We start from the raw sequence: 21,906 nt of genomic DNA on the forward strand, positions 1-21,906 counted from the left end.
GCTCACACACACACACACACACACACACACACACACGTTCATATGCTGGCGTTCACACAGACACACACAAAAGCACACATTAGCCAAAGGACAAAAAGATCTTACTTTATTACATAATTGCCCTGTGTGGGGTAGTGACATGTTTATATGTTTAAGTTTAAGTTTATTTCAATGATAATGAAGGCAAAAATGAACCGTATAGAATGTACATTTTGTTTCTCTATGGTGGGGGGTATAATTTATTAGCTGAATAGTTGATCTACAGCAGTTTTTCCTATGCATAGTATATCCTAAGGGTACAAGAACTATGTTCCAAAAATAACCATTTTCCATACAACCATGTTACTTTGATCAATCTTCCAGATCAAATCTCCAGATCAATCATCCACGGATAGGATCAGAATCACAAGTCTGTGTATTAATTGTCATTTTTGCAGTAAACATCATTTTTCCTACTACTTACATTCCAATCTAGCCATATGTGCGCTACCAGATTCAAACACACACATAATAATCGTATAATCTGTGACAATTTTCATCCTCTTCCTCATTATAACTTTTGGTTGACTAGATAGAAGAAGGAACAAATCCAGGAATGCCTTATGGAGGAGTTTTTTAATCTGAAAATAAATTGATGAATGTTTTTATAATTCAATAAAGCATCTGACTTAATACAAGTGTTGTACGCTGTCTTCCTGTGCATGCCTTTCTCATCGTCATGATGCTTTGCCATGTTTGACCACAATTGATTTGAATTTTTATCATTATTTTTAAGGTAGACAGTGTTAACATATATGGCAGCACTCTGATAATCCTATAGAGGCAGATAAAGTAATTTCCATTTTGGAAAACGCACAAAGATACAATATATAAGAAGAACAGGTATCAAACAAAACAAACATATTATGTATCTTTTTTTAAATGATAAATATTGTTATAATAGAAAAAACTAACAAAAGACGAACCAAAAACAATTACAATTGATTTACTGCAAATATCTTTTTTGTTGTTGGGCTGACATATTTTTGCATTGAGAGGTCCGCATGGAAACATTCGATGTTCCATTCAAGTTCCAAATTGATTCAACTCCAAAAATATGCCACACAAGAGAGAGCCTGAGAAAGAGTGGCTCAGAGAACCCAACAAACAAACAAATTCGATTTTTCCAGCTTCCTTATATAAAAGGAACTATATTATACTTTTCTATTTTCCTACTCACAAAAAAACACAACAGACAAAGTCGTTTATCTTTGTTAAACTTGGATTGGTGACATAAGAGGTGGCCGGTAGGCTTAGTGATATATTAATAAACTTTAATAATTATTGTAGTTAAATTACTATGTTCAACCATTATCAGGAAAAGTAATATGATATTTTGTTATATCATAATTATTTTCAAGAGGCTTTTTTTTATTTTTACTGACGTCACCGTATTTTCCATGGCAACCGTAGCCCTTCCTTAAATTGGCGGGAGAAGATGAAACCAGGAAGTATTTTGAATAATCCGTCGTGTTTGTTGTCAACTTGTCTCGTAGATTTTATTACCGTGAAACAAAAGCAAACCTTCAATATGGCTGATGAGGTTTCCAACTTTACAGGGGACTGGACTCAAACTAAAGAGGCAGTAGCCAACTTTAGACAACTGCTACTTTGCTCGAAATGGTAATAGTCAACGCTACGGAGAACTCAGTCGCCTGTTTCCCTGATGGATATTTTATATTCTATTATATTCTCACCACGATTTTGATTATTTATCCACAGCTCCAGGTTGGTGACAGAGCCGGTGTGCCTCGGAGTGTGTGAGCACATGCTTTGCAGGTAATGCTGAATTCTCTACGTCAACATCTGTTAATGCATAAACAAGTCCGCTAGAGAATGAAGTCTAATCTAATGTTCCCACTCACTGACGGGACGTTTTAGCCTAGGGTTCATTTGTTGGCATAAACCGTATTTATAGGTTGTCTGCGACTTAAACAACATTACTAAATCAACTTTTAGTGTCTTTGTTGATCAAATAAATATGCACGCACCAAAATAAGGAAGATAATAGTTTAACAATGCAATGAGAAGGTTGTGCAGAACGAGCAAAAAGGCAGGATAGCTGTTGAACGATCGAGCCATTTCAGATTTGATCAAATGTGCCTGTGTGTCACAAATCACCATGTTAAACCAGAGAATGTCTAATAGGAAAGTTGTTGACATTCTGGTTAAACTAAAAGTGATGAGTTAAACAGGATATGCGTAGTTGGCGGTTCCCAAAGGGGTTTCAGAAATGTATTTCAACTTGTCACAATGTCTTTATAAATGTGTTTGGCTGTCTTATTGTCGGTTTATTGTTTGGGTTTAGTCTTTTTTTCATCTTACCCAAGGGTTTTATAAAATCCAGTTGTGTTTACAATTTTTTGTAATAGATCCTGTGCTGGCCCTCGGGCAGGTGATGGTTGTGTGGTGTGTCAGAGTCCTGCCTGGGTGAAGGACCTGCAGATCAACAGACATCTTAGCAACATCACACAGCTCTTCTGCAGCTTAGAGTCCCTGCTCAGCCCGACAGTTACCACAGGTAAGAAGAGTAATGCTCCTTGCGATACTTTTTCTATTACTATCCTTTTTCTCCTATATTATTATCATCTCTCCACAAACTCTCTACACAAATAGATGAAGGAGCAATTTCTCTTCTACCTCTCCAGCTTACTAATTCTCAGAATTATTATTGTGTTTGAATAGTTCCTGTGTTATTTAATCCGGAATGCCCGTCCGCCATCCATGTAATGACACCAATTATACATTGCAATTAGCCCATCTGTCTTGGCCTGCACGTAGATCTGAGTCGTGACAAAGCTGCTGTGGCGACCGTGCCTGCACCTTGCCCTCCATCTGACAGCTCTGTGGCGCCATCGCTCAATTAATGAGTAGCTATCTGGGAATTAAGTGACTGCGCTTAACCCAGAAGAGCGCAGTCCTAAAAGTGAAAAAAAACTGGCGTGGCATGTGATTAATGGTGAAGTGGTAATACATCTTTTTTTTTTTTTTTTTTTTTAAATGTTAGGAAATACAACATTTCTGGTTCAGGTCTCTTCTGTGACGTGTCACTAATTACGCATTGCAAACCTTACCTATTGAAGGATTTGTCGTGTCTTGATAAACTGGGCCAAGCAGTAACTTCATATGCTAAATAGATTTGTCAATTTATATAATTCAGTAAATTATAATGGATTGTAAAATAAATGCATCTTGTTATTTACAGAGCAAGCCCCTTCTCCTTTACAAGCAAATCCCGGGTACGAAAAAATCCTGAAGCACCAGCAGAACTTTAAGATCTGGTTCAGTCCTCGGAGCCGCAAGGTCCGCTGCAGGGTGCAGAAGCCCTCCCCCAATGACGGCCCGCCAAGCAAGGCACCCAGCCCAGAGACCACCCCTCAAAACCCTGACGCCAGCAGGGTGGAATCCACGGACCTCTCCATCTTCGACTTCATCTCCTCTCAAGACTCGGGCTCTGGCTCCTCTTGCCCACAAACCCGGGACGATGCGAGGAAAACCAGGAAGCGGCCAACTAAAAGTGGCACACACAGGAAGCGGGCGGTGGCGGCCGTGCGACTGACGCGCAAGCAGAGCAAAGGGAAACTGAAGGTGCAGAGACTGGAGACCATCAACCAGCAGTGGGAAATTGGTACAGAGGGAGGAGGGTCGGCACATGCCGGCAGACCTGAGCGGAGTCCTAGGCGGTCCAGTAAAAGAGTGTCCTTCCTGAGCCTGGCCGGGTCTCAAACTCCCGGTAAAGCAGTGCCCCGACTAGAGAACCCCGTCTTGGTGAGCGGGAGCATTGAGGGCGTCCCACAGGGCCGCCGTGAAGCTGCAGGGATCCCTCCTGTTCTGGCCCAAGTCCCAGTCCAGCCGTCATCTAGCACACTGCCCGAGCCCACGGAGCCTACCAGACGGGACAGTGTCCCTTCCCCTCAGATTACCCCAAAGAGACCCAGATCTGAGGCATGCGACCCCCCAGAGGGCACCCCGAAGAGACCCCGGACCTCGCCCGGCCCTCGCAGCAAGAGGCTGACCGGGGGTTGTGGAAGTCCAGCACTCCTTACTACCCCTCCATCGCTGGGGAGGTTAATGTTTGGGAAGAGCCCCCACAGATCCAGGGAAGGGCAGGGAGAGAGTCCAGGCTCCATCGGGAGGAGGTCTCCCGCCCGCACACCGGTCGGCAGCCACTCCCTCCAGGCCAGTCCCACGGTCATGAAGAGGAACCACAAGGGGGAGACTCCCTTGCATCTAGCAGCTATAAAGGTCAGCATGTGCTAGCATGGGAATTGCTAATATCCACCAGGACTCGGAGATAGGATAGACATTTTCACATGGTCATTTTCCTTCTCAGTATTTCAATGAATGGGACTGCCTTTTTGATTAGTATGCTGATTTCACACACATAGCTGCCATTTTAGACAATCTATTCCCATTAGCAGGTTTGAATGATTTAAAATAATTCTTGCATTTATTTAGCGTTGGATTAACATTTCGTCTTTTCCTACTCCGGTTCATTTCCGGTTTGGTTATTCACTTGGATACGCTTGTATGAAGCTCTCCGTTGCAGTTTTGTTTTCTTTATCATTATTGTTATTTAATTTCCTTACCATAATGATGTTATTCTCAAAACGATCTGTGGGGCATTCACCAGCCCGTGGAGCATAAATGTTCGTACTCTAATCCGTGTAAACATAGGCCTAATCCCTCCTTAGATCCTCGACAAGGTAATCAATGGCCTGCTGCTGAGCACAATTGATAAAACTGCAGCGCTTATGTTGCTCTAGGATAAGAGGCTGTGTTTATAGGCGGTTAGGCTTGGAGGTTCCAAATACTGACCTCAGACATCTCTCGTTCTCGTTCTCTCTTTCTCGTTCTCTCTCGTGTTCTCTCTCTCTCTTGTTCTCTCTCTCGTGTTCTCTCTCTCTCTCTCGTGTTCTCGTTCTCTCTCTCTGCAGGGAGATGTAGAGGCTGCCAAAGAGCTACTTGACCAAGGGGCAGACCCGAACCTGAAAGATCATGCTGGTTGGACCCCTCTGGTGAGACACACGCACATGAAAACATTGACCCAGTTGATGTCAGTTTTTAAACTATACTTAAAATGCTTTCAGGAGAGGTATGTTAAGAGCCAACCATACTTATTTGGCTTACGTGACATTCATACCATGATTGTACTTACCTTGCAGTCTTTCTGACATGTATTGGGCATTTCATTTATTATTCAACCGGGTAAAAAACGGGAACCAGCTGTTGTTTGTTGAGTTTTGGTGTATTACACTTCATTTGCCCTACCGCCTGATGGGTCAAGGATGCTTGTTACATTCCAGAGTGGAACTTAAAACTGACCAAACAAATGGTAAAAACTTTTCTTTTTTTTTTTTAAACAAACTAAATTTGACCTTTTTGGTATGAAAATAATAGCCTGTGCGGGGATAGTTGTTGGTGATGCTTCACACCGCCCCACTCCAGATAGAGCTATTCTCTTCAGGAGGCACTGAAAAAGCACTTCATTCACCGAATCAATTGGACAACAGGAGCTAGTAACCCTGGAGTCTTTCTTCCATCCTCAATCCCTTTTTGTGTGAAATAAAATGCATGCAATTCATAGTAAAATGTTCAATGTCTTTTTTCAATGCCAAACATTTGTGACTTTGTGACCGCTTTAATACTTCTCCCAGGCGTCATGGAAATGGGTTGGATTAGATGGGTACATGTGGATACCTGATAACCTTGAAAATCCTACCAGCTGTCAAAAAATCAGAGTTTAATATATGTCGGATAAGGACTCCTGACTTTCACTATTTCATGCGGAAAATTATCCCTTCTGCCCTGGCCAAAAAATAAGAAAAAGATTATTTGTGTACTTTCAAAATGAAAGGATCCATATTGAAAGTGAAAAAGCATCATACTCTTCTTCAGTATTATCAGTATGTCTAAGCTGAAGAAAAATGTGTCAAACAAAGCAAAAGTGTTTTCTTCCACTCCCCAGTGTAACCATGCAGATTGTTTTAACAGCCACACCATGACCGCGTTGTGACACAGTCTTTGTGTGCGTGTGTTCCAGCACGAGGCGTGCAACCTGGGCTACCTGTCGCTGGTGGAGGTGCTGCTGGCCCGCGGGGCTCTGCTCAACACGCCGGGCTACGAGAACGACTCGCCGCTGCACGACGCCACCAGGAACGGACACTCGGCCGTCGCCAGGCTGCTGCTGCAGCACGGCGCCTCGCAGAGCGTGCTGTGAGTACGACGAACCAAACTCGCCTGTCCTCATCTCGCTCACCGCAGCCGGAAAATTATGTGTTTTTACTCGCCTGAAGCGGAAGAAGTTTGTAATTCCGAGTCTCGAGATATGCTTGGAGGGAACCAATCATAATGTTGAGGCCACAAGTTCTGTCAACGTAGTTTAAGTTGAGACTGTCATTTAATATGTTGTGCGCACAATTAAGGTCATCGTGGGAACAAAACACATTGTCACCTCCTTGGCTCCAAGAGGTTTCCTTGAAGGGTAAACTGCAACACTAAATATCTAAAATTCCTTCTTTTGGGTAATGCTAGGCCCACTAAAAGCCTTGTTCTGGTTCAGATGGAGAAGCGTATGCATGCTTTATGCAGTAACCTATATGTATGCAAATGCTTTAGCATTCATTCAATATAAGGGCTTTCCCTCTTGAGAAAGCCAAACTATTTCCCGGTCTCTCCATCCATCGCCCGGCTGTCGATAACGATTATGATTGATCGTGAAGCGGTATTCATTTGAAGGAAAGAAAAAAAAAAAAGTGGGGTGAATTCTGAGGCCATTGATCGAGCCCCCTCTCCCCATGATGCCTACCAACGCGCCATTGGTCACAGGGGGCTAGCAGAACTGTTGGCAGATGGCGGGGCCGGAGGGGTCGGTGTCACAGGGACACACATTATTCGTTGGGTGTTAAGCCGAGGCCATCTCAGCTGGGTACCCGCTGTAGGGCAGCTGGTTTTGGGCCACCCTAACCTACTCTATTCGTGGTCGAGGGTCGGGACTGTTTTCCTTTGACTCGCATGTTTTGTATTTAATTGTCTTTCATAAAAAAAAGAAAAAAAAGAATCAATTTTATATATATTTATACATTTCTTCTGACCTCGTCACTTTGACGGCTGTTGGGCCGCTGACAGCACTTAGTCATCCGCCGCTGCGTTCCACCACCACCCCTCCCCCGCCCCCCGGCGGCTGGTCAGGCCGCCGGGGGGCGATCCGTCATGATGCAGCTGACGAGATGTATGCTGTTCTTGTCTGCCACGCGCCATCAATTCATTCCACCGCGCACACGGGTGCACGTTCGCACGCACACGGCAAGACAAACAAGCACACGTCCGTTGTGAGCCGGAGCAACGCTGCTCGGGATGCAGTTAGACGGAGTGGTTGTTCCAACGCAATAAATGGATTGATTGGTACAAAGACGGCAACTCAATGGCTCGTAGATCGGAAATGGTTTTCAGATACGGTCCGGGTCACCGACAGGTGTGTGTGTGTGTGTGTGTGTGTGTGTGTGTGTGTGTGTGTGTGTGTGTGTGTGTGTGTGTGTGTGTGTGTGTGTGTGTGTGTGTGTGTGTGTGTGTGTGTGTGTGTGTGTGTGTGTGTGTGTGTGTGTGTGTGTGTGTGTGTGTGTGTGTGTGTGTGTGTGTGTGTGTGTGTGTGTGTTTCCACATTTGCTCTAGGATTTAGCAGTATTATATAGCTGGAGTTAAATGTCCGATACAGCCCTTCATCCAGTTAAAGTGCTGTGTGTAGGATTTAGTGGCATCTAGGTGCCCCCCCCCCCCACCAAGTCGGTTCCGTTAGATGCCACTAAACACACAGAACCTTTTTAAATGGTGAAAAATAGGGATTTTTCCTCTAGTTGTAAATACATGGTGGTTTTTTCTAATTGTAACAGCCGGCTTATTGGATATCATGTAGAAATCCCCAATTGCCTACTAAGTGCTTGTTAGCATAAAGTAATTTAGAATAAATCCAGTCTGTAAAATTATAGTTTTTAACTATTTGTTTTTTTGAGAATGTTACTCTATCTCTCTTGTATAATTCAAGTGGGTACACAACCTTTTTTCACTTTCCGGCTACAGACATGGCTTCCACGTATTGTAATAACGGGGATCCAGAATTGCCTGGGAAATCCCCAGAGTGTTGTCATTAATGGCTTTGATGACATTAACGGTATTAATCGCGTCATGGTCGGCCATGTTCCAGCTATAGCCGTATCCACTGATGTGTGCCCGGTTCATTCAAGTCCCCGCTGCAGTCGCTACGCCTCGCTTCACTGAATCGTGCAGAATGCTGAACTCAAATTAGGACTAGCGGTCTTTGCTTTTCCCAGAGGTCCTTGGTTATGATATGCAAAGCAAACATTGATCCACCTAAGTAGAGTAGACACACACATACACATAGACACTGATGCACACAGACACCAAAATGTTTATTGGTGTATCCCCTTGTACGAAGTACCTTAGGACTACTTGGCGGTGTGCACATGTGAATACCTGATTGGACCTCGGGTGTGTTGTGCAATCAAAAACCTCATCTCAAACGTATCCCTTGGCTCTCTGGGCTTTTCCTGATGATTGTTTGTTCTTCTGTACACTGCATGAGTCTCTCTCCCTGCCTTCCACCCACCCGCTCTCTCTTTGTGCCAAATGTTCCTCCTTTTTCATTCCCTAATCAGAGGCCTTGTTTTCCTTTTTTGTCGCACAGTTGACAGCAGTGTTTGTGCGATTGGGGGGTGTGGGAGACCACCAACAACAACATCGCTATAAAGTATATCATGCGCGTCAGTAGTGTGTTTTTAGTTTAAGGTTGGCTGGCGGCGTTCAGTGTTCAAGCGGTTTCCTGCTTCACTGGCATCCCTTTTCATTTCAAGATGGGGAACGAAGGTTCATTAATGAAATTGTTTCCCCTTACCAATCGCACACAGACACGCATACACTTCCGTCCACTGGCACACTTCCAGCTTCACTCCTACACGCATGTACGAAATGTGACGGCTTTCGTGAATGGATTTCCACCGACTTACCCCCCCCCCCCCCCCCCCCCCCCCCAACCCCCCACCCGAATGCCCTCAGGTTTTTCCCGGGGCCTATTATTTTGCCTTTTCATAAAATAATATGTAATATCAATTGGCTCGCGCACGCTGCGTAAACCGAGAGGTGTGTGTGTGTGTGTGTGTGTGTGTGTGTGTGTCTGTGTGTGTGTGTGTGTTGCATTTGTTTGTGATTGTGATAGTGTCGCGGCGGGGGGGAGGTAGAGGGTTGGGGAGATGCTGTGGGTATGAATCCAAATGAAATATTTTATGGACCAGTGGTCCTATTAATTGTCCCCCTGGTGTTATCATTGCTGACGCCTAATCTTGCAGACAACCTGCCGGGCCCTGCTTCCTGCTTCTTTCGCTTCCTCTAATTCCCTTCCTCCCAGAGTGTTTTTTTTCTTTCTTCTCCCCTTCACTCCCTCAAGGTGACCGCGGGTCTCTCGCTTGTCACACTTGAGGGAATCTGTCTTTCTGGCAGATGAGCTCATTGATCAACACACGGCGCGGTGACACAAAGGGAAAGCCGGGTTGCACTTTCATCTTTGTGTGTCAGTAGCTTACTGCGTTGCAGATGCCAGTGCTATGGTGTGCTACGCTGTCTTTTGCCCGCCTTAAGTCTTTGTAAAACCACCTCTAAAAAGTTCACTCACACAACTATGGTTATATTCTTAAAAGGACTCCAGAACACAGATGTATTCTGAATCATGTATATCTATACAAATATTTTAATAAATAAGTTGAATGGAAACATACGAGACGAATGCAGCTATTTTGAGATTGTATGCGATTGTTCCCATAATGCAATGGCTCAGTCAGTATTCTGCGGTTATCGTCAGGGCTAGGAACTGCGGGAAAGCTAGACATCATGGGAATATAAACCCGAAAGTGGGCGCCCGTAAATATCAACTTATAAAATCTGAGCGAAAAACCATTTGGAGGATATTTACCGAACACAAAGTTGCAAATTCCCAGTCGACCCTTTCAGATCCAAATCAACACCAGACTTTGTTTAACATCTCTTGTTCCTCAACTAAATGGAAATTTAAATAAACGTTGCTTGGTTCTTGTTGGTCTTACATTTTTCCACCATTTCCAGCTCCATGAGCACATGGAATAATATATAGACTGTACTGCTATAGGATGTCAACGTGCATGCTGGTATTCGTCGAGCGTTGCTCATGTGCCTAGCGTGTAAAGTATTCCTTTTTCTTTGATCTTGTCTCAGTAATCTTTATGGGAAGCGGCCGGCGGACTACGCCGTGAGCCTGGAGATGCGCGAGGTATTCAGGTCCAGCCCTGTCGCCCCCCAGCCAAGCGACCGCTTGCTGGTCGGCTCTCCCTCCAACCTGGCTATGGTGAGTCTGAAGAGGGATCTGCTCGGTGCACTTAGCTCAGCTCACTCAGCTCTTACTATGTATCGCAAGCAGCTTGTGATATGCTGTGCGTGAAATGTACTTTATCAATAAAGTTTGACTTTGACCTGGCGCGGCGCAGCTGCAGGACAGCTGGCGGAGCATGCAGCCCCACTGCAGAAGGCGTGATGGCTTAATTATAATAAAGCACCATGAGCAAATGCATAAGTCAAAAAGGAAAGTGTTGGTGCAGCTCTGCCCTCTCACGGTGGCGATTACGGTGCATAAAAAAAAGAGCGCACTGTGCAGGATTTAAACTGTTTTGCTGAAGTTAAATAACTTGCAAGTTGCAACTATGTGTTTTGACCTTTTCAAACAGCTGGAGGCACACTTAGATTAAAGAAACTGTTTTTGTACAACTCTTTAAGCAGTTTTTGTTCCCCCCCCCCCCCCCCCCCCGCATTTATCTACAGTGTTAATGAGCCTCTGTATTTACAGGGGTCTGTTATGAGTGCATTTAATAACAGTAGAGTATAATTGGGAACTTAAACGATAAGATATAAAGCGGTTTCTGTTTTTCCCTTCAGTATAAGCTTGGCCAAGTGATCCTCTAAACAAGAGGATTAATGATAATATGTCTTTATCAGATATATAGTGGCCCTTTCTGGCTCTTGCATGACCTTCACATCCAATGCTTGCATCGCTTCCACCTGTGACTTGATTGTATTCTGCCATAGATCAATTCCAATGGGAAACGGGACGAGCAGATGATTGTGTTGGACAGTAAGCTTTCCAAAACCCAGCAGAAGCAGCTGGCCAAACTTGCCCAGCTGCTGGGAATGAAACGAGTTGAAACCTTTTCAGGCTCAGGTAAAAGTTCTTTGAAGTGTCATCAAAACCTAAAGTCAAACTGCATGCAGCACTTGGTACTAATTTGAGCAATTAAGACATTTTATAGATGGCAATGATCTTAATTAACTTACTTAATGAAATTGATTCAAACCTTAGATTTAAGATAAATTGGCAATTGTTATTATATAACTATTGTAAACATTTGAATGTTTAGCACGTGGTTTATTGTGTAAGGTTCTTTCTTTCATAATCCTATTAACTGGCATCCAGTTTCCTTCTACAGCTTGCATGAAAGTGTTCTCTAGCAAGCCCTGTTCAGTGTGCCCAGTGGATTTAATTGGTGCTTCCCTGATTAACATGCAAGGAAACTGTTGCTAAGTGACTCTATTAAAACACACAAATATTAGATGCTTGCAAAAACTGTTGCCGAAAGGCACACTGGCATTCACCAAGTGTTGGATAATTTTGTTTCTTTTCGCAAGTGTTCTATTACTAAAATCTTCACAAGGCTCAAAACCCAAGGATGTGGCAGTAATTATTGATGACCATCTAGGTGTGCGAGGGATTGTCCAATCGATGTGTGTGTGTGCCTGCTTGCACGCGGTTAAAAAAGTAATGTACAAAGATCAGGATTCATGCCTCGTCTTGGAGACATGTTTATATCCCTGTAGTGGCAGCAAGATGGCAGCTTACCATCCGCACCACACTCTTGCGATGGCGTGCAGAAAATGGTTAAAGTGATTCTTTTATAAGCTGTTTGGAATTGCAGTCAGTAAGACGACAGAATACTAATGGCTGGTGGGGGGGGAAAAAAGGAAAAAGCACTTGCTCACTCTTCGCTGAGCTAGCCAGGCCGGGGGGGTTTGCAGTTGATGCTTTTAAGAGAAACTTTCATTTTCTGAACCCGTGGCGAGGAAAATCTAACACACATCAGCACAGCATGTAAGAATGTTTTTTTGTTCCTTTTTTTTTGCCCTCGAGTCATAATTACAGCCATTATATTACTTGTCTTCTGCTGGGGCTTGTTGACTGAGTGAGGTAATAAGCCCAGACTATTCCTTTTTTATGAACTAATAATTCTGCATGTCCTTTTTAAGCAGTTTCTGAGCGGGGCTTGGATGTGTTCTGTTCTTCGTGTTGAGAGGTGTCGTTATACTGAATACAGATTCTAACATCACTTTAGATGATCCTTTATCCTCAGGTGCTGCCTGTCAATCCAACACTGGTAGTGTTTGATGTGTAACACTCACTCACTCGCATACAAGCGGTTTTGGGTACCTAGAAAAAGCAACATATAAATGTTATCAACTGTTAATTATAAGTCGACTAGATATATCGGGCAAATTATAATGCATTGAATATTTCATATATTGTGATTCAGTTCTATTTTGTTCATCAGTTTGTGCACCAGATTAGTGAAAAAAGCATCACTTAGTTGGTAATATATGGTTGATATATAAATCGCACCACGTTTCATTCCAGCCGTAGCTCATTCACGGTGTTTGTGTTGGATACAAGTTCCAATAACCTGGAACATGCAGTTTTATTTCCTAAGATGCATGTCCGATAACCTGTAACATGAAACATTCCAATATTGTCCGTGCTTTTGATCTGCTGCACCCCTAGTGGTAGTAGCTACACCTGTGTACGTGTCCTGTTTTGATACACCTTTTCAAAGGGTCAATCATCAAATGCAACTTTATCAACATGGATTGCTATAAATGTAATACAATGCACAACATATGTGGCTCTATCGACCATGCAGGTCTTGCAAAGGTTTCAATAGCTTAATACTTGTTCCCCCCCCACACCCTCTCCAGTGAGCCATGTGGTGGTCCCAGATGGTACTGCACCCACCACCCTCTCCAGTCTCCAGGGAGTTCTTGCTGGCTGTTGGGTTCTAGGATACAGCTGTGAGTATAGGAGACCCTGGCCCATACTACCTATAACCTCCCCCACACACACACCTGTTTGCTTATGGCAGTCTGTCAAAATCAAAGGTTGTCGATGGAACAATCGATTCCTCAAATAATCGCTTCAGCAACACTACTTATCCTGTTCTATTTTCTGTCCATCCCTTTCTCAGGCGTTTCATTTTCTGTGCAAGCCTTTGTTGTATAAACCAAACTGTAGGCAATTGCTTAAAAAACATTCCTTTTTTCCTTCGCATTGATTTTATTTATTCATTTTTATATTTTAAGAATTAAATATTGTGTGTGTGTTGTGTTTTGGGGAAATACTGCGGCGGCGTTTCTAGGAGATGCCGAGAACCAACTCACTTTTTGTCACTTGACTTAAAACGGGTTCCAAAGAAGGAAAAAGGCAGACCTAGGTTCCTTATTGTTGTGGTATTCCTGCCACAATGCATTCATCAACAGAACACGATGCGGTTGTGCCTGTCTCTAGTCTCTGACATCCTTCAACTACGGTTTTTCTGTTTTCAACAACGAGCAGATGTTGAGAGGCAGCTAGCTTCAGGGGAGAAGGGGAAGATATCCATCTGTCAGTGTTGCCTTAGCGGACCTCATTGGGTTGCGGCTGCATCTTTGTCAACTGCGTGTGTGTGTGGAAGAGTGCCTGTGCTCGCAGATGCGCCCTTTCTCCCGCCGTCAATTAACTGCGTTTCACATTGCAATGTGTCGAGGGGAGCTTCAGTGTCTGCTTGGGGTTTGGCCGTGGCAACTTGTGTGTCTGGAAATTATCCCGATCTGAGATAAGGGGTGACTGGTGTGCCTTAACAAACCTATTGCCTACTATATCTCAGTTGATTTGCAAGGCCACATTGTTGGGCAATAGAGACATCTGAAGCTGCAGTAGCAGAGTTTTTCTTCATGCATGAGAAGGGGAGGAGATGGGGAAGGGGGGTGGCAAGTTGGAAACCTCTCGGGACCACCATCAAACTTTTTTTTTTTTTTGTGCAATTTGTCACTTGCACTACAGCCATCACTTTTGTTAAATGCTATGTGTGTTTATGAGATTACATTTTGAAAGTTTGCAAAAATTTCGGGTATCTCGCTGTGACTCGATCAACCCTCCTTTCTGAATTAATCAGTGGAGATGGATCAAATATAAAACACAATTCCTAGCTGCAACCGGACCACATCTGGTGGAAAGTTGTAATTTTCCTATCATCGTATCCAAGCATTCTTGGTGGGGTAATAGTATGATTAGGGACAAAACGGGCTTAATGAATGACACCATGTCATCGCACCATTTATTTGGTTGCCATTTTGAGCGGCCGATGCGAAACACAAGGGGGCTTTTAGTGTCCACACTGCCAGCTTCCTTGATCTGCCCATCATAATAGGTTTGCTGTCCACACAGCGAGTCAGGCCTCCGCCCCACAAACCCTCTTCTGTCTGAAACGTGATTAGTTCCCCTGAGCTGCACTCATCCTTCTCCTTTCTTTGTGATGACACCTAAGAGAGAGAGAGTGAGAGAGTGTGTGTTTGTCGGTGTATGTACAAACACCATTCTGTAGAGGATCACACTTTATAGAGGTGTACATCCCTGGTAAGCCTCACCTTGCAGCTATTAGCTGCTTCCTCTTGATATCATTGACCTGGTGGTGACCGAGACTAGCCTGATGGGGATGCACATGTTATCCAAGGCTTGTTCTTTCTCGAAGAGTTCATCCAGAAACAGAGGATGTCAGGATGTCCTCCTATACTTGTCCAGCTTTTGTACACACACTCTCACTTTAATTTTCACTCCACACACACACACACACACACACACACACACACACACACACACACACACACACACACACACACACACACACACACACACACACACACACACACACACACACACACACACACACACACACACACACACACCCCCCCCCCCCCTCGCTCAAGGAGTGAACTCGTACAATTAGGCTGAAAGCTTGAGATGCAAACGCATGGTTTGTCCGCTCCGCAGCTCCAGCGAGAATAGCATTAGCGCATATGCAAATGAGTGTTCAGCACTTGGCTACTGGACCGAGCATATCGTCCAGAACAATTAACCCCAGTATCTCCCCTCTCCCCTGCATGGGAGCAACAGGCCATCGGCACATGAAAGTGGTGATTAGTGTGTGTGTGTGTGTGTGTGTGTGTGTGTGTGTGTGTGTGTGTGTGTGTGTGTGTGTGTGTGTGTGTGTGTGAGATCGTTGTCCCTGTCTTGAGCAGCCAACAGTTCTGTGCTGAGAGGATGTGTACTGTGGACAATTTGTGACGGTGAGTCACCACATCCCACTCCCTCCTCGGATTCAAGTCGTATGGGACATCTCTCGGACACCTTGCCCACAATGACAATGCAGTGAGCTGCAGTGCAAAGCCATGCCTCTGCAGGAGAGATCTGTCCCTAAACTAACACGTCCAATTGCTGCATGTTGTTGACTGTGGACATCAGAAAGATAACGTCATCCTACGCAATACTAATATACTGTACATTATGGTTCACTTTGTCTGCTGCAATATTTTTCTCCTGTTGTTTGGCCGGTTTTTTGGGGGACGCCTAGTTATTCCTTTTTCCTACTTTGCAGGGGTATTTTATATTCCAAAATAGAGATTTCACACCTCACCAAAGCGAATGAAGACATTTGATTAATTTGATTTCACCTTGTGAATGAGAACGTTTTCAAAAGTAAACATTTGCTATGAAACCCATCCTGAAGATGAACCAACCAAGTTTTTTTTTATCTGATCTTCCCCCTAGCTTAGGGAGTAAGTGGGTGTTTATAGTTAAATATCAATGAAAACCATAAAAGATTGCCTTTTATTCACAATAGGTAAATAATTGACTGCTTTCAAAATAAAACATTTGCAATGAAACCCATGCTTGAGCTGAAACCTCCAAGCCTTTCGTTTCGTCGTCACCCAGTGAGTTAGTGAGTGTTTATAGAGAAATGAAAATGAATGCATCAAAGATTGGTTTAATTCACATCAGGTAAATAATTGCACCATTCTCACCAATATGGAGAGTAAATCAGCATCTTCGAGGTGACTGATGAGTTAAATAACAATGTAAGCGAGTAAAGGTTTTCTCCTATATATTTAGGGTCCCTGCTCTAATTCTGTTTGCTGAAAAGCACTGCAACTTCTCCGGCAACAGCCATTAATAACGCTAATGATTTGGTCTTGAACCCATCTGGGGAAGTGACCCACATGAGTAGTGTTTTTTAAACGCACATTCATTTCAGAAATTCTGAAGAACATTGGCCAGCATTACATTGGTTGATCATTCATTATTTATCAACCATATAAATTTGAATAACACCCTCCCATGCAATTTTTTTTTTTTGTTTAATAGTTCAATAATGAGGCAGGGGCGCATGAAATACTGCCATCTAACCAGGCCGATAAAGGCAGCTCAACAGTTGATTCCTTGCTTTAATCATTTTAATTCTATCATTAGGTAGATTTACAATGGTTTTTCATCGCAGCCATTGCAAGAAGGTTCAAGCTGTTTTTGCCTTCCATCATTATAGAAGCTTTTATCCCCAGCGGCTTCCAGCAAACCTTTAGTTTAAATGCTACGATTTGTTCTCATTGTGTATTTTATGTCCTATTGCACTCTGCCGTCCCTGCAGTGGGGGGGGTCTCGGTGTGTTTCTTAACCCACTGGGTTCAGGGAGTCTTTTCTATGTATATGTGAGGCATTCAGGTTAGGTGGTACCATCAAGTATGAAACCCATTGACACCGTTGCTGTGTGTGAAGGCAGACTACAGATAAACTGGACGTGACGGGAACAACTCTTGCAGTCGCTGCGACCGACCCCGACACAATGGCAATTTGATTGACACATATTGCACAATATAAAGAATACTACGATAAATCCGCAGCCATTTTTTATTTCTTCCCTTTATAGCAAAGATAATGGCTGCATTTACTGTCAACATCAGCAGCATGAAAAGCTTTTCTGCTTTATTTTTTATTTCTTATTTCAGTTTCCTTCTGTGACACGCTGGGGATGTGAGGCTGGGTGATTTGAAAGTCTCCTCATGTCTCGTCCCTTTAGTCCCCCTTTTTTGTTCTTTCCCTTCAAAGTTTGAGAGCTCAAGTTTCTCTTCCCTACATGTCTTTGGGAAAAAAAACAAAAAAAACAAAACAAAGTCGAGCCAGCTCCGGGATGGGAAAAGCATGACAGTTGCACGTCTCTGATCCTGATCCTGGCCTCCCAGCGAGGGGGCTTGAACTGTGCTACAGTGTGTGATGCTATGGCGTGGCGGCATCATTAGCATCATTATGCCTCAGCCGTTTCTCCCACTCTATTATTCTCTGTCTCTGTCTCTGACTCTTACTTGCTCTGTCTCGGCCTCTTCCCCTCTGTCTCTGTCTCTCTCTCTCTCTCTCTCTCTCTCTCTCTCTCTCTCTCGGACTCTCTCATTCCGGTTCTCTCGGACTGTCATTCTGTCTCTCCCTTTAGAGAAGCTATTCCTCTCTCTCTCTGTCTCCTTAAACCGAAGCACCTGTCTGTTCAACCAGGCCTTCTACTTATTCTGCTCTTCCAGGCTATTGTTAAGTCAGTCTCTATTTATGGATCCATCTCCTTTTACAACATGCTAACGGTAACGGATAGAAACGGCCTTTTAAAAATCACTTACTCAGCTGGCACAATGATTGGCTCGCCACTCCCAACCCATCATCAGAGGAAAACAAATGACTATTCATCTATCTCGCTCTGTGTCTCCAATCCACTCTCGGCCCCCCATCCTCCTCTCTGCCGGTCATCCACCCCTGGTCCAACCGCCTCACGCAGTTAAATTGTTTACCCCTCATCAGTGGTTGACCTGTCGCGCGTCGTACACCAAACGAATGTACCGAGTTATACGCCTCTAACTTCTCCTTGATCATCGTATTATTCTCTCTCTCTTTCTCCCAGGGGTGAGGGAGTGCCTGCGGGCGGGGGAGTGGCTTCCGGAGCTGGAATACGAGGCCAGAGGCGGGCCCAGACGGAGTCGCATCAACAAGTATAACCTGGTGGGTCTAAGAGAGAGAGAGACACACACACACACACACACGCGTGTATGCTAATCTACGCATGGGTGTATATATTGATTCTTTAGGACAAAGGAACAGCCCGGGGGCAAACAGTAATTATGTGCATGATGGCTGCACATCTTATTGAATGGATGACCGTATCGCAATATGATTGAGATCGCAGTAACTATATTGCACTGGCTGTCCGTAATCGCAAAAAGTTGCAATGTCTGCTTTTTTAGGGGGAGTGTTTTTATCCGATGTGTGATGAAAGGCACACGTCGAATAAAACCGGTGACTTTAGAAGAAGAGTCGGGTTGATATTGGCTCTCAAGCGACGGGAATAACACAATCACATATTAGTCATTTAAATCCCTGAGGGAAATATTCAGATGAACCCGCTGCCACCTCGGTCAGCACACCAGAGAACACCTGAGGGACCAGATATTGGCACCTTCAGCATTACATTTCGTAGTCATCCCTGCTTGCTTAACATTATTCCTCTCATTGCAAAGTCCATCAGCCCCCCCATAGATAAGCAGCAGTAATTATAAAACGGTTGCTCGCACACGAGGTAATACGTCAATAAAACTGCTTACCTTTTTAGAAAAAAGGGGGGGGGGGGGTCAGAGAGAGAGGCCGAGAGAACTCAGGAGAGAACCAATTTAAAACCAGAAACAATTGAATTCATTGATGCTGTAAATAAATCGGGGCATCCACAGTGGCCCCAATTCATCGTTGCTTCAAATGGAGAGTGCTGCAGTGTTTGACTCAGGAGAACCAGGAGTTGTCTCTTTAGCTGAGACATTACCAACACAAGCACACAAAAAACACACACATATGCATACAATAGCTGTACACAGACAGCCACCCATTTAAGCACTGCTGGCAATGGCCTTGCAAGTGGGTGATGAGAGAGGTGCGTTAATTCAGGACCAGCGTGCCGTCCACATGTAATTTTCACCTGCCGGTGTTTTTGGACAGCCCTCTTGTCTTTAATTAGGATTTTGTGCACCAGTGTCTGCTTTTAGCAGCCCCCCCCCCCCAATTCAAATGCATAGTTGAGTGCCTTTATTCCTAAGTGTGCCTGAAAACTAAAAGTATCACACGTAGGTGTGTGTACACTGCAAAGGCAGAGAATAAAATATAACCAGAGAATTTCTAAATTAGCTTGATAATGATACTAGGAAAATAGACAGACAGACAGACAGACAGACACTCATTGACTTTCAAACTCTAAACTTACTTTGACCTTTTTTAACGATTGAACGATATGTCTTTTCAGCTACAAACATCCACAGCAATGTTACATCTACTCCGTTAGGTCAGTCAGTCTGTCTGTCTCCCGGGCTCTCCTACCCACCCCGACCAGTTCCCATCCATCAGCACAGCGGAGACGGACGCATCCAGTCTCGTGCCCCTCCTCGGCGTGTTGTCCACTGCACTATCCTCCCGCCGTCCCTCTTTTATTCATGGCTTTGTCGTATTGATTTTCTATTGGCCCCAGCTCCCGCCGCTCTTCGACGGCTGCTTCTTCTTCCTGCTGGGCTCCTTCGGCGCCCCGCCCAAGCAGGAGCTGCTGCGGCTGCTCCGGGACGCCGGGGGCCAGCTGCTGAGCCGCCAGCCCAAGCCCGACAGCGACGTCACGCAGACGGTGAGCGAGGCGGCCTACCACGCCGCGCCGGGCTCGGACCAGGCGCTGTGCACCCAGTACATCCTGTACGACCCGCGCGCCTCGCCGCACAACACCGCCGCCACCGCGGTGCGGCGCCGGGGCAAGGTGTGGACGACACCCGCATCCTGGGTGGTGGACTGCATCGCCGCGTTCCGCCTCCTCCCCGTGCCCGAGGCTTAACACGGGGATGGTCACTGACTCTCACTGCCTCCTCCCCTAACACGAGTCGTAACACGGGGATGGTCAGACTGACTCTCACTGCCTCCTCCCCGTGCCCGAGTCGTAACACGGGGATGGTCACTGACTCTCACTGCCTCCTCCCCTAACACGAGTCGTAACACGGGGATGGTCACTGACTCTCACTGCCTCCTCCCCTAACACGAGTCGTAACACGGGGATGGTCAGACTGACTCTCACTGCCTCCTCCCCGTGCCCGAGTCGTAACACGGGGATGGTCACTGACTCTCACTGCCTCCTCCCCTAACACGAGTCGTAACACGGGGATGGTCACTGACTCTCACTGCCTCCTCCCCTAACACGAGTCGTAACACGGGGATGGTCAGACTGACTCTCACTGCCTCCTCCCCGTGCCCGAGTCGTAACACGGGGTGGTCACTGACTCTCACTGCCTCCTCCCCGTGCCAGAGTCGTAACACGGGGATGGTCACTGACTCTCACTGCCTCCTCCCCGTGCCCGAGTTGTAACACGGGGAGGGTCAGACTGACTCTCACTGCCTCCTTCTCCGTGCCAGAGTCTTAACATAGAGATATGGAGACTGACTCTGCACTGTCTTTCTTCTTTTGCAAGCGTTTCTTTGAAACGTCTGTGTTGATTGTGGGTTTGACTGCGAGATACTAGAGATACATAAGGAGTGGACGATGTTGCACTGTCAAGCCTCAGCAGTGGATGTGTTTTGTTTGCCAGACACAGTGGAGGTCTGCTATGTCTTCTGACTGTTGACAGACCTAATGCTTCTGAAATATGAATTTCTATGTAGTGGAGTGAACAACATATTCCTGCCTACCGTCTATATGTGGTCAGCAGAAACGTCGAGTAAGGTTGTATTTGTTTCATGGTGTCCATGCGTGTTTCAGAAGAGGAATGGTGCTCATTACACTTTGAACAAATTATGTGTGAAGAGATATACTATTAATTCAAAATAAAACATAAATCCTCATAATCCTCTTAAAATGTCGTGCATTACTTTTGGCTCTCGCACACACCAGTGGATGCCAGAGTAAAAAAGCTTTTATAACAGTGGCTCACCAGAAAGGGTTAACTCTCCCATTCATTATTCTTGTCCAAACCCTCAAACATATTGATTGCCACGCAGAGTGGGAATACATACCGCATTTATTGTTCTGTTTTGCTCCTTTGCCAATAGCGCTTGAAAGGCAACCAAACTTTATTTGACTCTGTGTGTCTGTGTCTGAGGGGTCCCTGTGCACTCCCAAGGTCTTCTACTGGCCATCTTCCAAAAAGCCATTTTCAATGGTATTAGCCTGGGATGCGCCTAATTGCTATTGATTGCGGCATGCTGCATTAAATTGCTTCCCCCTTTTCCCGTCCATGATCGGGGGGGTTGCGTGGGTTCGTGCGGGTGGGGGGAAATTAGTGGTGCGGACAGGACAGAAGCCTCAGCTGACTGGTAATGAAATGGAATGAGGAAATGAACTGGTGAGTAATGGCCTCTGACTCACTCGCACTACACCAAAAAACACAGGATTAGACATTCTTTTATCTTTTTCTACATCTCCTCCCTCTCTTACTCTCACACTTCTAAGTTGATGGTGAAATACTTCTTTTAAATTGATTAGGATAAGTTTAATCTACGGTACCAGCTTAATTATCTAAAATACAAGGATCAATGTAAAATTAGCAATGTTTCAATAAAGTTCTGTTTAAAATCTCTTGCTTTCTCTCTCTCTGAGCCTCAATCGGTTTCGCACAACAGAGATGATGTACTCGTCCAATTCAGGTTCTCAT

At 44.8% G+C, this 21,906-nt stretch overlaps 2 protein-coding genes across 3 annotated transcripts in view; both read left to right on the forward strand.

The window, feature by feature from the left end:
• The window catches only part of abca12 (ATP-binding cassette, sub-family A (ABC1), member 12), a 58,050-nt gene extending 57,373 nt beyond the window's left edge, over positions 1-677 (forward strand). Inside the window, exon 58 of the mRNA XM_060039490.1 lies at positions 1-677. This exon is cut by the window's left edge and continues 378 nt beyond it. The gene's annotated coding sequence lies outside the window, so the exon portion shown is untranslated.
• Positions 678-1,460: 783 nt separating this feature from the next.
• bard1 (BRCA1 associated RING domain 1) lies at positions 1,461-21,111 on the forward strand. Of its 2 annotated transcripts, XM_060039546.1 has the most exons (11): positions 1,461-1,662; positions 1,762-1,818; positions 2,412-2,560; positions 3,245-4,284; positions 4,977-5,057; positions 6,083-6,255; positions 10,297-10,426; positions 11,161-11,293; positions 13,096-13,188; positions 18,147-18,244; positions 19,752-21,111. In XM_060039546.1, the coding sequence occupies exons 1-11, from the start codon at positions 1,478-1,480 to the stop codon at positions 20,097-20,099; spliced, it is 2,487 nt and encodes an 828-aa protein (XP_059895529.1). In that variant the 5' UTR covers positions 1,461-1,477; the 3' UTR covers positions 20,100-21,111. The 2 variants fall into 2 exon arrangements, with proteins under 2 accessions (XP_059895529.1, XP_059895530.1); XM_060039547.1 differs by lacking the exons at positions 18,147-18,244; positions 19,752-21,111 and adding an exon at positions 15,458-16,993.
• The last annotated feature ends 795 nt before the right edge of the window (positions 21,112-21,906 follow it).

The sequence above is a fragment of the Gadus macrocephalus genome, chromosome 20 (assembly GCF_031168955.1).
Source record: "Gadus macrocephalus chromosome 20, ASM3116895v1".
Lineage (NCBI taxonomy): Eukaryota > Metazoa > Chordata > Actinopteri > Gadiformes > Gadidae > Gadus > Gadus macrocephalus.

What these genes read in the sequence shown, in the direction of transcription:
- bard1 (XM_060039546.1), top strand. Translation starts at nt 1,478, where the DNA reads ATGAAACCAGGAAGTATTTTGAATAATCCGTCGTGTTTGTTGTCAACT. An exon ending in TGTGAGCACATGCTTTGCAG is followed by an intron (nt 1,819 to 2,411) that starts GTAATGCTGAAT and finishes TTTTTGTAATAG; the next exon opens with ATCCTGTGCTGGCCCTCGGG. An exon ending in ATGCTGGTTGGACCCCTCTG is followed by an intron (nt 5,058 to 6,082) that starts GTGAGACACACG and finishes CGTGTGTTCCAG; the next exon opens with CACGAGGCGTGCAACCTGGG.